This window comes from Equus przewalskii, chromosome 7 (assembly GCF_037783145.1).
Source record: "Equus przewalskii isolate Varuska chromosome 7, EquPr2, whole genome shotgun sequence".
In the NCBI taxonomy this organism is placed as follows: domain Eukaryota; kingdom Metazoa; phylum Chordata; class Mammalia; order Perissodactyla; family Equidae; genus Equus; species Equus przewalskii.
In genome coordinates this window covers 23423361-23439555 of record NC_091837.1, presented here as the reverse complement: position 1 = coordinate 23439555, position 16195 = coordinate 23423361, and the positions used below count along the sequence as shown (strand labels likewise).

The 16195-nt window shown below is 52.4% G+C and overlaps 1 protein-coding gene across 8 annotated transcripts; it reads left to right on the top strand.

Moving 5' to 3' along the window:
* The first annotated feature begins 329 nt into the window (after window positions 1-329).
* Window positions 330-15545, top strand: MORN3 (MORN repeat containing 3). 8 transcript variants are annotated; one of them, XR_011542436.1, is made up of 8 exons: window positions 362-1011; window positions 3677-3832; window positions 7675-7832; window positions 9663-9822; window positions 12747-12931; window positions 13213-13299; window positions 13719-13810; window positions 14789-14907. XR_011542436.1 is itself a non-coding variant. In XM_070629067.1 (7 exons), exons 2-7 carry the CDS (start codon window positions 3688-3690, stop codon window positions 14864-14866), a joined length of 813 nt encoding a protein of 270 aa, XP_070485168.1. In that variant the 5' UTR covers window positions 330-1011; window positions 3659-3687; the 3' UTR covers window positions 14867-15540. The 8 variants fall into 8 exon arrangements, 7 of the variants coding, with proteins under 7 accessions (XP_070485168.1, XP_070485165.1, XP_070485169.1 ...); XM_070629067.1 differs by lacking the exon at window positions 13719-13810 and having other exon boundaries at window positions 330-1011; window positions 3659-3832; window positions 14789-15540; XM_070629064.1 differs by lacking the exon at window positions 14789-14907 and having other exon boundaries at window positions 330-1011; window positions 3659-3832; window positions 13693-13986.
* Window positions 15546-16195: the final 650 nt, after the last annotated feature.

Sequence of the window (16195 nt, the reverse complement as noted above, 5' to 3'; positions counted from 1 at the left end):
GGGAAAACAGGTTGGGAAGTATATATGGAGATTCCAATTTTAAATATGATGGTCCAGAAACTCCTCACTAAGAAGGTGATGTTTGAATAAAGCCTTGAAGGAGAGGAGGGAATGATCCAAGCTGCTATCTGGAGGAAGAAATGTCCTGGCAGAGGGCACAGAAGAGGCAAAGGCCCTGAAGCAGGAACATGCCCAGCCCCTTCCGGGAACAGCAAGGAAGCAAGTGTATGGCTGGAGCCAAGACAGACTGGGTGCTCTATTAGGGGACAAGGTCAGAGAGGAAAGGGGAGGGATGTGGGCAGATGACGCAGGGCTTTCAAGGCCACTGTAGGGACTGTGGCTTTTACTCTGAGTGACAAGGGAAGCCACTAAAGATGTGAGCCGAGGAGTGGAGAGTGTCGTGGGCCGACTTGTGTCTATGTAAAATGCCTGCATCTTTTAGGGATGGAGGAGCTGTATAGCTTCCCTCAGATTCTCAAAGGAGTCTAGCAGACCCCCCACAAGACTAAGAACCCGTGTGATGTTGGTTTTCCCTTCCAATGTTGCCGCTTTATCTTTGCAGCTTAGCAGAAAAGCCTTGAACCCTTTCCTGCCTGCCTCGGGCGTTGCATTTGCCCTGGAGAACCCCAGACGGGTGAGGAGGGCAGTAACCTCCCCGGGCACACTGTGACCCACGCTCTGCAGATAGCAGGCTCCCGGCTCGCCCACCTGCCTTTGGCCACCAGACCGGTGCACCAGCCGGCAGTCGACGTCCACAGGCCCGAAGACGTCCTCGCCCGACGGCGGAGGAGCTGCACCTTCCCCACCCGCGGACCGGCGGGCGCACTCTCCGCAGGAAGGGGCGGGCACTACCGGGCTGCTTTGCTGGGGCCTCGCGTTGCCATAGCGACCCCGGCCAGGCCCGGGACGCCGGAGCGCGCGCTGCTCCGGCAAGTGAGGCTGGAGGCTGCGACCCCACAGCTCCCGCCCCCGGGACTCCGGATCCCGGCTCCGCCCCGCGGGATTGCGCAGGTGAGCGAGCGCAGGTGGGACGGGGCGGGGGCTCGGGGCCAACTCCCAGCCGTCTGGACCCCGCCCCCCCCACCTTCCATTGTGGTAATTACTGTTGTTCAGTAACAAAGCAACCCCGGTAGAGTCCCTGCACCGCACTGCAAGGCTTTCTTTTCCTATCAGAAGCTCATGTGTTAGGTCCGCAAGCTCCTTTTGAGTAAAACTTATGTTCCTGAAAGTATGAGACCGAGGATGATTTTATATTATACTGATGAGGCATTAACACCCAGTGACATCTAGGAGAGTTACTAGGTTCTAGGTTCTCTTACAATTCTGAGTAAGCCAAGGAGAAAGTGTCAGTTTGGGGCTAATATGGCATTAACACCTGAACATTTGCTAATCTCATCTGTAAGCCACAATATCTGGCTAAGCCGTAAGGTGATTTCTTTCTAGTATTTTTATTTTGACAGTTACCTTCCCTTTAGGATAACTGATACTGATTTTCCATTTATAGTAATGATATGTCAAGTCTCTTTCTTGGATAAATGTATTGATTTTTTAAAGTGAATTAACAAATATAAAAATTCATCATGGTACAACAGTTCTTGGAAATGGGAGAGAAAAGAAAAACATTAAATTTAGGACCTGTTTTCCCCCTCCTACCTTTTGCCCTTGCTGTTTTCTTTGCCTGGAGCGACCTTCCCTATTCCTAGGCATGACTGTCAAAGCATGTGCCAACTAGTGTGGTAGGTCAGCCTGCTCGGGCTCCTGGAGGCCCCCGCTGTAAAGCAGCAGAAGGAATTCCTTGATGGGCGAGGCCCAGTGCAAAATGAAAATGTGGGGCCCTTGTTCATAAAGTATTAAGAATTGCAAAATGGTGACAGCAGAGCAGTAAACCAAGAGTGGGCCCTTCTCAGCATGGGGTCTTGTGCAGCTGCACAGGTTGCACACCCATGACACTGACCTTGGATGGGTAGATGCTGGGACACCATGATCTCTGGAACCTGCTCGCCCTGAGGTCATTCTGGTGGCCAATACCTTTGCATGCTGATGTTTAAATACTTCATGCTGGGGCCGGCCCCAGCCCCGTGGCTGAGTGGTTAAGTTTGTGCACTCCGCTTAGGCGGCCCAGGGTTTCACTGGTTCGGATCCTGAGCGCTGACGTGGCACTGCTCATTAGGCCATGTTGAGGTGGCATCCCACATGCCACAACTAGAAGGACCCACAACTAAAATATACAGCTATGTGCTGGGGGGATTTGGGGAGAAAAAGCAGAAAAAAGAAACAAACAAAAAAACCCCAAATAAATACTTCATGCTAGGCCCTGCGGCAGCACTGCTGGCACGTGTGTGTGTGTGCGTGTGTGTGTGTGTGTATTCCCCAAACCTATTAGCAGGATAGATAGTATTTGTTGAGGGGAAACAAGGATCCCCAAGATTGGGAGGAGACCATCCTATCACCTTGCACAAGCCCCGTGGAGACAGACAGACAGGCATGAATGTCTCCACTGGAGATCCTGAGGACATGGAGCACAGACGGGGTTCCCAAACTGGGCAGAGGCCCCAGACCACCCAAAGTCTCTGCAACCCCACCAGGCAGGATAGGAGGAGAGCCCTGGTGATGAGGCAGACAGGTAGAGTACCCAGGCAGAGGGCAGAGGTAGAAGGGTGACCAACCATTCTGGTGTGCCTGGGACTGTCCCAGTTTTAGCACTGAAGAGTCCAAGGTCCCAGGAAACCTCGCAGTCCTGGGCAATCTGGGACAGTGGTCATCCTAGAGGCAGTATCTTTAGTTGGTGGACTCTCCTGACAGCTCAGAAACCCCTGCAAAGCCTGTCCCTGGGCTTTTCTCCCATCCTGTTTGCCAGACAGATGAGGCAGGACCAAGGGGGCTAACATGTTGGGTGCTGGGCTGCTGGTGGTGGGAAGGTAGCCCTGTGGGCTGTGCCATAGCAGCTGGATGTCAGCCTAGCACAGCCTGGCTACCCACCTCTCCCCCGGAGTGCATCCCAGTGCTCACCAGTGGGGGTTCCAGGCAAGCTCTAGCCTCAGACCAGCATCCACTCTGATTGGTCACACTGGTTATTAAATATGTGACTGCTGGGGCCGGCCTGGTGGCATAGTGGTTAGGCTCACATGCTCTGCTTCAGTGGCCCAGGGTTCACCAGTTTGGATCCTGGGTGCAGACCGACACACGGGTCAAGCTGTGTTGTGGCAGCATCCCATATACAAAATAGAGGAAGATTAGCACAGATGTTAGCTCAGGGCCAGTCTTCCTCAAGTGAAAAAAAGAGGAAGATTGGCAATAGATGTTAGTTCAGAGCCAATCTTCCTCACCAAAAAAAAAAAAAAAAGTGACTGTCACCCTGCCTGGGGGCAGCTCATCCCAATGCCATCACAAAACCCCCTGCTCTACTGGTTTCCTGGGTTCCCAAGCAATTGTGCCATCAGACCCGCCCCCCCAGGGGCCCCTGGAGAAGCAAGAGAGGGGCATCCAAGGTTAATTCAGCACAAAAGGGTCTTCCCAAGGGCTGCGCATCTGCCCCAGGGACTCACAACACACATGACTCACCCCATTTAAGCTCAGACAGGTGTCTCCCCGGGAAGGCCCAGGATCCTGGCATTGTGCAGGGCACACTGAGCCCCTGATGTCCCTAACCCTTTGCCAGCACCCTTTGGCCCCACAGAAGCAACCAACATGCCTATCTCCAAGTGCCTGCTGAAGTCGGAGCCCCTGTGGAAGGAGTGGGACCAGAAAGCCCAGAAGAACGGACTGAGGCACCAGGTATATGCTGTCAATGGCGACTGCTATGTGGGCGAGTGGAAGGACAACATGAAACACGGTGAGTGGGGGACCCTCAGGGGTTCAGGCGGTGAGGGTGGGGTCTGGGCCTTGGTGGGTGACCGGAGCCAAGAAAGCAGCATGCAGAGTCCACTGGGGACATAAGATGTATCCCAAGGCTCACCTAAGAGGTGAATGCTAACTCGGAGCAGCCAGGGGCCTCCTTATGCTGAGGCTCTCAAACAGAACTCAAGCCTGACCTCTGCTGAGCAAAGGGCTCAGGGACCAGATGGGGGCAGAGTAGTCTTGAGATACCAGCCACAGCTGGGGCTCTGGGGCCTCCAGCTCAGTCCCTACCCTCTGAAACCTGGGCTCAGCATGGGGTAGCTAGCAGGAGGAAAAGGTGGTGCCCCAGAAACCAGAAACCAGCTGGCAGCTGGAATTCTGGTCTTCACTCAGCCCTGACCCCGTTCTGCAGAAGGCTCAGCCTGAGGTTTGACCAGCAGGGGGCGAGGGAGGATCCCCAACTCCCCCCACCCCCCGGAAGAATCTGGGGCTCAGACTTTAACTGGGCTGAGCTCTGGGCCTAACCAGCAGGGAACACAGGCGTCTTTGTGAAACAAACTAAGCCCTGAGGAAAAAAAAAGAGAATTTGCAAAAAACGGCGCCATGGCTTCTCACTCCACTCTTGCAATTCCAGAGTCTATGCTCTTAACCACCCTTCTCTCCTGCCTAAGTGCTTTGGAGTCCATAAACCTGGGTCAGAGTCCCAGCTCCACCCACTAAGACCCGGATGAACCACCACACCACTCTGAGGCTGTCTCCCCATCTGTAAAATGGGAATGATACCTATCTGTAAAGATAAAAGATGACATCTGTCAAGCCTGTAGCCCAGGGTCTGTGCAGGAGGGGAATTTCTAGAATGTTCTCTGAGGGGTGAGCACGGCAGGGATCACTACTTAGAAACCTCCTTGTCTAAGAAGCCCACCAAAGAGCTGCCCCCATCAAGTGTGTGACACAACGTCCGCCCTCAGCACTGACTTAAAGGCCAGGCTTTATGCGGCTGCTCAGAGCTCTGTGTGTGGTTAAAGATGCCTGCCTGTGTACTTCAGTCCTTGTGGGCAGCATGTGGTGTGGACAGAGCCCTGGACTAGGAGTCAGGATCCTGAAGTTCTGAGACTGGCTCTACCACTGCATACCACATTTCCCATCCCCTGGATCTGGGCTGCCTCACCAGTGATAGGGCACTGTGGGCTGACGTGGCCCTCCCAGCCCTCCTTCTGTGTGAGTCCTGCCTCCCCTCCCTGGACCCTGGAGACATAGAGCTCAGCGGGCTGGGGCTGCAGAAAGCAGACCTGTCAGAGAATCCAGACCTACCCATCCCCGCTTCAACACTCACCTTTTGACCAAACTGAAGTGGGTTGCTGTGGGGTAAACAAACTAGAAGCAGTGAGGAGAGTCATCATGTGGGGCGAGGATGGGGTGGCCCCAGTGGTTCCCAGACTGCTCATTTATTCCCTCTGCTAAGACTCACGGCACTCCTGGTCCATGCCAGGCCCTGGGCTGGGCATCTGGCATAATCCCAACCCTCAGGGAGCCTCCAGTCCCACGGAGAACCTGTATAGTAGGTAACATCCTGTTTTACAGATGAGGAAACCGCGGGCTCAGAGAGAGGAAGTGACTTACTCAAGGTCGCTCAGCTAAAAGTGGTGACATCAGGATGTGATGGAGACATGAAAGGGGCTGTGAGAACACAGACAGTCAGAGAGGCGATGTTCGAACTGAGCCCAGAAGGATGAGTCTTCTAGATAGGGCAATCAGAATGGAGGATGCTTTGGAGTATTAAATCTTGTTCAAGGAACAGACTAGAAGCTGGTATGGCCGGAGCAGAGTGAGCGAGGGGAGAGAGTAGGCAGGTTAGGAGAGCCAACCATATAGGGTCTCACACGCCATGGTAAGTTTTGTCTTTGTCTTGGAGGTAGTCTCACCGGACCAGCTTGGGTCACATGCCCCTCATTGAACCAATCCAGCGGCCTGGGTGGGTAGAATACACTGATTGGCCAGGCTTGCCAGGAGGCGGAGTCAGCCCCACAGCAAACCTCAGGGTGCTGGGAGCTGGTTGTCCAAAGGAAATCAAACTGGAAGAAGGACAGGTACAAAGGAGGGAATGTGCCCTACCATGCGACTGGGCCCTACCTCCAGGGCAAAAATAGTTGATATCTTTCCTATTTGTAGGCACTGTTCTGAGTCGTCTACGTATATTAATGAATTTAGTGATCAGAACAACACCATGAGATATTCTCATCCCCATTTTACAGGCCAGGAACCTGAAACCCAGAGAGTTAAGTTACTTGCCCGAGATCAAAAAGCTCACAGGGACAATGCTGGATTTGTTCCTGAGCTACTAAGGACCAAGACATGAATTGGCCCGTATACGTACTCCACAAATATTTTTTTTTAAATCATTTTTTGACTGACACTATATTTTTTCTTTTTAAAGATTTTATTTTTTCCCTTTTCTCCCCAAAGCCCCCCAGTACATAGTTGTATATTCTTAGTTGTGGGTCCTTCTAGTTGTGGCATGTGGGATGCCACCTCAGCATGGCCTGATGAGCGGCACCACGTCCATGCCCAGGATCCGAACCAGTGAAACCCTGGGCTGCCGCAGTGGAGCGCACGAACTTAACCACTCAGCCATGGGGCCGGCCCCCCACAAATGTTTTATTCATCTCTTTGTTCAGGAAGTGTTGGTCACCTACAACGTGCCAGACACTGTTCTTCAGCCCTGGGAGTAGAGCATTGAACAAAACAGACTGAAGTCCGTGCCCTCCTGGAGCACACATTCTCCTGGAAGAGACAGATGAGGAAGAGACAATAAACCATAAATAAGTAAATTATTATGTTAGGAGTTGATAAGAGATATGGAAAGAAACAAAGCAGGATAAGGGGGCAGGAGAGGCTTGTCGTTTTATTTTTTATTTATTATTGTTATTTTTTTTTAGGAAGATTAGCCCTAAGCTAACATCTGCTGCCAATCTTCCTCTTTTTGCTGAGGAAGACTGGCCCTGAGCTAACATCCGTGCCCATCTTCCTCTACTTTTATACGTGGGACGCCTGCCACAGCATGGCTTACCAAGCTGGTGCCATGTCCACACCTGGGATCTGAACCGGCAAACCCTGGGCCACCAAATCGGAATGTGTGAACTTAACCACTGTGCCACCCGGCCAGCCCCAGAGGCTTGTCATTTTAAATGGGATGGTCAGGGTAGGCCTCATTGAGGAAATGAAATTTGAGGAAAGATTTGCAGGAGGAAGGGGGTGAGTGGATATTTGGGGAAGAGTGTTCCAGGCTAAGGGACAAGCAGGTACAAAGGCCCTGAGGCAGAAGCCTATCCAGGTAGGTTCCTGGAACGGCATGGAGGCCATAGTGGTTGGAGGGCAGTCTGGAAGGTGGGAGTGGAGGACATAGAAGGGGCTGGAGTACGAGGAGATGAGTCTCCACGTATGTTCAGAACTGAACAAATATGCAGAACATTTTCTAGAAACCCTGGCCATCTGGCATATCCATTCGGTATTATTCATTCCATTCAGTATTATTAAGAGATGCAGCTAAAATGCTAAAGGGGCAGATTTCTACTTGGGGTTTGCTATATCAGTCTGGCTTCAGGGCAAAAGGCTGGAGAACCACTGTTTGTAGAAATGGAACTCCCTCGGAGTTTTCCTGGGTGCTGGGGGTCTAGAGATGAGGCATAGACCCGGGACCCCGTCTTTGGGGATTGTCCAGTCTAGGAGCCCTTGACATCCAGGCAGACACAGCACCTGCCTCTACACCGCCCACACCCCCCAACTCCCCAGCCCCATGGAGGCCACATCTGAAGTGCTGGCCCATCCATGTGTCACCAGGGAAAGGCACACAGATCTGGAAGAAGAAAGGAGGCATCTATGAGGGGGACTGGAAGTTTGGGAAGCGAGATGGCTATGGCACCTTCAGCCTTCCTGACCAAGAGACCGGAAAGCACAGGAGAGTCTACTTGGGCTGGTGGAAAGGCGATAAGAAATCAGTGAGTGGTTCCCATCAGGACCTGGGGTGTGGGCCGGGCAGCGTGTGTGTGTGTGTGTGTGTGTGTGTGTGTGTGTGTGTGTGTGTGTGGAGGGGGGAGCAGTCAGAGAGGCCTGGGTGAACAGGGGGAGACCTGAGGGGAGGAGGACAGGGTTGTTGTGTGGGTGAGAAAAGGAAGGGGTGGGGGAATCGTGAAGGCTTCTCAGAACAAAACCCAGGAAACAGGAAGCAGGAGGAGAGGGCCCAGGGAGGAGCCCTGAAATGCACTGCTGCTACAAGAAGGCCGCCAGGCTGTGTGGGGCAGAGTCTCCTCCCCCCCATACCCACTCATTTCCTGGCTTTCTTTTCCCTGGGCATATCTTTCTGAGAATTCCCCTTCTGTTTGGCCTGGATAAGAGGGGGAGGAGGGTAGGAAAAGTGGGAGCAAGAAAGTTGAGGCCACACCCTTGACCACAGGACAAGAGAGGAAGGTCCTAGGGGTAGAAGCCAGCCAGAGGCATGTCCCCAACCCATAAACACCCAAATCCTCACCATAAGCCATGGAAACAGTTAATAATACAGTATTGCTATTGAACAACTGCTATTGTGACCCTGAAACATGATATATAGTACTTCAATTAACTCTCATAACAACATCATCATCATTATTATTATGCTCATCATCATTCCCATTTTACTGATGTGGAAACAAGCTCATAGAGGTAAAGTCCCTTGCCTGGAGCTATAATGCAGACAAGTGGTAGAGCCCAGGATTTCATGATCTCTGCTCTCAAAATGTTTATTGGCCAATGGGGACAAAGATCCCAAAATAAACAGTTTACATATAATATGATGTTAGGATAGAGGTTTTCACAGGTAGCCCAGAAGAAGGTCATTGGGAATTCAGGGCAGGCTTCCTGTAGGAGGTGACACCAAAAGATGCAAGGAGTTAGCCAGGAGGAAAAAAAAGGAGAAGGGGAAATAGCAAAGGAGGCAGAAGTTGCAAAGGGAAGGAGATATTAAACAGCAGGGTGTGTATGCCCACAGGGCTGGGAGTGAGGGGAGGAGCAGGTGGGGGCCTTGAAGGTTATGTGGGGACTCAGGACTTTAAGAGGTAGGCTTGGCTGCTTACCCAGCCTCCGCAGGTGCAATCCGTGGACAGTCCATGAATCCCTGTGGTTGGATGCTAGGTGTGTTTATGTTCTTTTTTTGTGTGTGAGGAAGATCAGCCCTGAGCTAACATCTGCCGCCAATCCTCCTCTTTTTACTGAGGAAGACTAGTCCTGAGCTAACATCCGTGCCCATCTTCCTCTACTTTATATGTGGGATGCCTACCACAGCATGGCTTGCCAAGCGGTGCCATGTCCGCACCCGGGATCCAAACCGGTGAACCCCAGGCAGCCGAAGCAGAACGTGCGCACTTAACCGCTGCGCCACCGGCTGGCCCCTATGTTCACTTTTTTGAAGAGAAAAGTCCGTAGCTTCCATCTGATTCTCAGAGGCATCTGTGACTTTTGATGGGCTCAGTTGAGAGCTGGGGAGACGGGGCAAAGCTGATGGGATGGGCGATGTAAAGATTCCTCTAGCTGCCGTGTGGAGGATGCATGGGGTGGGGAGAACGGGAGAGTGGAGGAGGGGGACCAGGGAGGGAGAGGAGAAATGACGGTGGCTGCATGACGGCTGGAGCAAGGGGGATAGAGGGCCGTGGACAGCCTGGGGAGATTCTTCAACGCACGGCCATCAGCTTGGCTGTAGGACTGAGGAAGGAAGCGAGGAAGAAGCCCGGAGTGTGGCTTGGGCGCCGGGGAGGGTCATGGGTGCGCCCTGAACAGGGACACCTCCGTGCTTTCAGGGCTATGGGATCCAGTTTTTCGGACCCAAGGAGTATTACGAGGGTGAGTGGTGCGGCAACCAGCGCAGCGGGTGGGGCCGCATGTACTACAGCAACAGCGACATCTACGAGGGCCAATGGTGCAAAGACAAGCCCGACGGAGAGGGCATGCTGCGCCTGAGTGAGTGCCCCGCCTCCCCACTCCACCCCGCCCGCCTGCTGGCCCCGCCCCACCTGGCCCCGCCCTCACGGCCGCGCTCCTCCTGGCCCCGCATGACCGCACCCTCGTCTGGCCACGCCCCCTCTGGCCACGCCCCCGCGAAGCCCCGTAGAGGTGAACGGGAGGACCAGATCCCTGCCCTAAGGGAGCTTATACTCTAAAAGGGAGGCCTAACAAAAACACATAGACAATTAAGACAGTTTCTTATGGCCATGATAATCATAGCCTGCACTTAACAGCACTGAGCCCTTTTTTTCTTTTTGATGAAGATTAGCTCTGAGTTAAAATCTACAGCCAATCTTCCTGTTTTTTTTTTGCTGAGGAAGTCTGACCCTGAGATAACGTCCTTACCCGTCTTCCTCTATTTTATATATGGGGCGCCTGCCACAGCATGGCCTGACAAGCAGTGCATAGGTCCACACCCGGGATCCGGGCCAGCGAACCCCGGGCCGCTGAAGTGGAAAGCGCGAACTTAACCAACTTAATTAATCACTGCCCACCAGGCGGCACCAGCACTGAGCCCACTTAGTCCTCACTACAATCCTAGAAGATAGGTACCCTTATCCTCGCTTTACAGATGAACTGAAGCACAGAGAGGATAGATCTCTCGCTCAAGGTCACACAGTGTGTTAGTTGTGATGTCAGAAGTGCTGAGGAATTTCCCCCTTGAAAACAGGCAGATGAGCTGGAGGATGACCAAGGAGTTGGAGACAGCGGCTATGTACATTGACTCACATCAGGAATGCCTCCCTGAGGAGGTGACGTGTGAACTGAGACCCAAAGGAAGAGAAGGAGCGGGATATGCATTGAGCTAGGCAAGAGCATTCCCAGGCAGAGGGAAGAGTGCTGGGAGCCCGCACTGGTGTCAGGATTCTCTGCACAGCAACCAGAGTGAGCTTTTTACAAAGTGGACCCTGTCGCCGCCCTGCTTTCAAACTTTCCATAGGTTCCCATTGCCCTCAGACTGAGTTCAGAGCCCTGACTGGGGTCTGTGGGCCCAGCATGATCTGGCCCTGCTGCTCCCTCCAGCTTTGCCTCCCACCCCTCTGCCCCCAGACTCCCTTGGTTTTGGCTATACTAACTTTCTTTCAGTTCCTCCCACATATTCTGCCTCAGGACCCTTGCACTGCTGCTCACTCTTCCTGGAACAGAAAGAAGATCCCCCAGATATTTGCATTGTCTCCTCCTCAGAGAGGTCTTCCCTGTCCACTCCACCTGGAGCACATTCTCCCCATTATTCTCAGCACCTGCTTCCTTTCCTTCTTAGCACTACGTGTATAGTCCTGGGCAAGTTACTTCACGTCTCTGTGCCTCACTTTCCTCACTGTACAATGGGAATAATAATCGTACCCACTTCATAGGGCTCTAGTGAGGATTAGATGAGGGAGTCTGTGTAAAGCGCTTAGAACAGGGCCTGGCACCGGTAGGCTCTCTATAAAGCTAGTATCATTGTCCCTCCAGACTGAGCTGCATGAGCACCGGGACTGTGTTTTGTTTCCCACTGTTTCCCCAGTGCCTGGCACATAGTAGGTGCTCTTGGTGAGTACACAGACCAGAGCCCAGTCTCCTGAAAACTCAAGCTTCCAACTCCCAGTGAGATTCGGTCAAGTGGAGGCTTTGGGGCGCCTTGACTAATGGCTTGGACTCTAGAGCCAGCCTGCCTGGGTTCAAGTTCTTACTAGCTGTGTGACCTTGGGCAATTTGCTTAAACTTCCTGCTTCAATTTTCTCATCTGTAAAGTAAGGATAAAAATAAACTTTAGGGTTGTTGTGAATGTTAAATGAGGGTTCCATTTGCAAGGTGCTTAGCATGGTGCCTGACACATGACAGTAAGTACTCCCTGATAATATCACTAGCTCTCACTTGTCTGTAGCAGGGGGCCGCAAACTATGGCCCAACACATGTTTTTATAAATAAAGTTTTATTGGCACATAGACTTGCTCACTTACATATTGTCTGTGGCTGCTTTTGCACTGCAATGGCAGAGTTGAGTAGCTATGACAGAGACCCTATGGTCTGCAAAGTCGAAAATACTTACTGTCTGCCCCTTTACAGAAAAAAATTTGCTGACCTCTGATCTAGAGTCTCTCCAGGACTCCTCTAAGTCCTTGCTGGGTATCGACTCATTTAATCTTCACAAACATTCTGTGAGGTAGATGTTACCATTATCCCCATTTTGCAAATGAGGAAATGAGACGAAGTGGCTAAGTGACCTGCCCAAGGCCACAGAGCTAGTAAGTGTCTGCACTGAGAAGTGTTAGCTTTCTTATTATTTTTACACCACTACCACCATCACATAGGCAGAATTGATTCCCGATTAAGGGCATGAGCTCCTGGGATGAACAGGCCTTGGTTTCAGATCCTGCATCTGCCACTTCTTAGCTCTGTGACTTTCTCAAGCAGGTCAGTCAAACTCCCTGAGCTTTTCAAGCTCCATCTGTAATTACGATGAGGTCTGTCATCCTTCATAGAACTGTTTTTGTGAGAAGTGAGGTCAGAAGCATAGCAAAGAACCAGGCACAGGAAGTCCTGAAGAAACATCGCCTGCTCGTATTATTAGCTGTATTTCTTACAGATAGGAAACGATGCTGAGTTGGTTGTCCAAGTTCAGGTAAGCAGTGGAGGGAAGATGTGAACCAGGTCTGATTCAGGAAGTCGCTGACACCCCAGGGCTCTAAGGCTATAGGTCAGTCGTCCCAGACCCCACTTTACCCACCCAGCTCAGCACACTCTAGTCAACTTGGTTCCTTCTGGCTTCCTGGTGGGCATAGTGTCTAGCCCGGGAGTGGCAGAGGGTCCGGCCTGGGCATGGGGGAGGGGCGCGCCTGGTAGTCCAGCCTGGTTTGGGGTCCCCAGCACCCACGCCTCTCTGTCCTTTCCTGCAGAGAACGGGAACCGCTATGAGGGCTCCTGGCAGAGAGGCATGAAGAACGGGTTTGGACGTTTCTTCCACCTGAACCACGGGCAGCTCTTTGAGGGCTTCTGGGTGGACGACGTGGCCAAGTGTGGCACGATGATTGACTTTGGCCGTGATGAGGCCCCTGAGCCCACTCAGTTCCCCATTCCTAAGGTGGGCAGCTCTCTCTAGGGCCCTGTGGCCACACCCAGAGAGAGACAGAAGACAGCACCCCACTCCCGACCCCCACCCCCACCCCCCGCCACCACACCCAGCCTGGCCCAGTCTAGCCAGGAAACAGACAAGGTTTTATTTGTTTTCAGTTAGGACGTTCCCAGGGAGGCAGGCAGCACCCCCCAAAGTAGGTAGCACCTCCCCAAGGCAGGCAGCACCCCAAAGGCTTGCAGCCTGGGCTTCCCATGCTCCCCAAACCAACCCCTGCTGCTTCCCTCCAGGTTAAACTTCTAGACCCCGACGGTGTGCTGCAGGAAGCCTTGGCCAGGTTAAAGAAGACAGAGGAGGAAGAAGGAGACCGATGCCAGGTGAGGGGGCAAGCACGCCTGCCACCCTCTGATGTGGTGGGGCAGCTCCAGGGCTCTCCTTTGGCCAAGGAGCTCAGGGGCAGGACCAGAGAGGGTGGGTTTCTTGACTCCTGCAGTCCAGCTGGTCCTTTTTGGTTCCTCCCCTTCAAAACTCATTTCCTAGAAGATCAGTTCATTCCGGTCCCGCCCAAATTGCACCCTCGGCTTGCTGGGATGAACGCTGGATTGGACCCAGGTGGCCTGTTCACCCCTGAATGCCCTTGAGTGAGGTGGTCTGTCCCGGCCTTCCCTTGCACATCTGTCCAGGGGGCCTCGTCCAGTCCTAAACTCTCCTGGGGTGGGTATAATGAGGTTCGGGGAGAGGGCATTGGCACAGCGTCTTTGAAACGCCAGCTCCCACCACCCGCTTCCTGCTGCAGTGAGAACACCCAAGCTTTGGAAGAAATCCAAGCCCACGTCACCTACTGCTCAGACCGGTGCGGCTCCTGTGGAGGAGCGAGGGGGACTCCAGGTACACCCCTGGCACCCTCCAAGGGCACCTCATTCCTCGCAGCACTGGATCATTCTTTGCCCATATGGCCAGTGCTTCTCTCCCCGGCTGGCCTTGGGGACCCTCTTGTTACAGCCCTTCCTTCTAGGACCCCATCTCTGAGTGCATGAGAATAAAGGAGAACCTGGGGGCGTTAACCTGGGGCCTGTGCTGTGTGGATGGGCAGGGCCGGGGTGCGGGTGCTGGCATCCGGAGGGGTTTCAGGTAGAGAAGAGGGAACACATCCCATGGGCTGCATGGACTCCCCTTGGGAGAAAGGGGCGGCGTCTCCAGGTCTCTGACCTCCCAGATACACCAGAGGAGAAAGAGCCTGCTTCTGGGCGCACTGGTCTCAAAGATTTGGGGTTAAAACCTGACCTGGCTTCTTAACCTAACACAGAGACTCTCAACCTTGGAATCCTGCAGGAGCTTTAAAAGCTGTGGACGCCCAGGCCACACACTCAGAGATTCTCATCTATCTGGGGGGAGGCCTGGGCCTTCGGGGTTTCCCAGGTGATTCTAATGTGCAGCCAGAAGCCTACGTACTGGCTGTGCCACCCTAAGCAAGTGACCTCAGTTGCCCCATCTGTAAAATGGGACTTAGATTTCTCAAGCGGTTTTGAGGATGTGCTAACAGATCTAACAATAATGAGCACCGTGTATTGAGTTAATTGTGAAGCAGGTGTCTGGGAAGGGCTTTTTACATAATTCTAACCTAGACAACCTTCCTGTGCGATAAGAGGGACTCTTACACAGTGGGTAGGAACGGGAGCTGTGCAGTCCCACTGCCCGGGTGTGAATCCCGGCAGAGATTTCTTAACTGTGTGTTCTTGGATATATCAACCAAACTCTAACACGGGACAATAATGGTGCTTCCCACCCATGGCTATCATGGTTACTGTGAGGATGAAATAAGCGTGGTTCTAATTCAAGGGTGATTCTGTCCCCTTCCCTCCCCAGGATCATTTGGTGATGTCTGGAGACATCTTTGGTTGTCACAACTGGCAGGGAAGAATGCTACTGGCACCTCATGGGTAGAGGGTGAGGATCCCATTAAACGTGCTACAATGTAGACACTCTACAGGAGAATTATTCAGCCCAGCGTCAATAGTGTGACCTGAAATACTGTGATGTTCGGAAAGTGCTCACCAAGTGCTTGGCACGTTGTAAAAGCCTCAGTAAACGCTCCCAGACACTATCGAGGTTCTCTCTGCCCTCTAAGTCATAAGCGAGGTGGCCTGACCCAGGGCCTGGTTCTGTCTGTACCTCTGATACCAAAAAGCTGAGCCTGGCCACCTTGGGACACAGAATTAACCAGATACAGTGCTCACTTGGTGCCAGGCCCTGTGCTGACAGCTTTACGTGTGTCCTCTCCCATGCCTCCCTATCAACGTATGAGGTGTCCTACTATTATTAGTGCCACTTTAGAGGAGAAAACCGAGGTTCAGGGAAGTTCACAAGTCACCAAGCTAGAAAGTGACGGTACTTAAAATCAGGTGTGTAGAGAAGGCTACCATTTCTCAGAGAAAGTAGGGGGTGTGTGCGCTTGTTTATGTATAAAATCTCTCTAGATGGGAACACAATAAACTGGCAACAATGGTTGTCTCTGGGGAGAACTGGGACCCTGGGAACGAGAGCGAGAACAACTTTTCACTGTTGTATCTGGAACCGTATGAATGTATTGTCTATTCAAAATATAAATGAAACTGAAATTAGAGAGAGACTGTGTTCATAGCTACCAGTGTTTCTCTAAGTTGCCTGGGTTTGAGAACACCTGGAGTGCTTGTTAAGACTACAGATTGCAGAGATGCACCCGATCACAGTGAATCAGAACCTCCAGGGGAAGGGCTTGGAAATCTGCATTTTAGAAGCCAATCTGGTGATTCTTGAGTTCAGCCAAGTTTAGGAAAGAAAACCTAACTTTACAGTCACAGTCCAGGAATTACTCCAGCTGCACCGCAGGTCTCTGCAGAAGCAGGGAGCCCTCAAAGCTGCAACAGCCGTGTCTAAGTCTGCACAGAAGGATAAGGGCTTAAGGCCACACTTTCCCCCAAACAACTTTCACTTCAGCCAGAGCACTTTGTTTTTATAAACCACTTTCCATATTGGGTTTCTGGGACAGACAGAAAGGCCTCAAACTCAAAGGCCTATGAGGGCCAGGAAAGTAACATAAATGAAGCTGGTCTGTGTGAGACAAGAGGGAGTGGTGGGGACTGTGGCAACACATCTCCCAGGGAAGAGGGTGGCTGCAACTCAACTCCTGCTCGTTGCTGCTCTGCAAGCTGAGCCCAGTGCTGCTGCTGCTGGATCTTCCAAGTTCTTAAGCAAAGCCAGAATCAATCCATGTCAGATTTTTTGTGCCTGGGC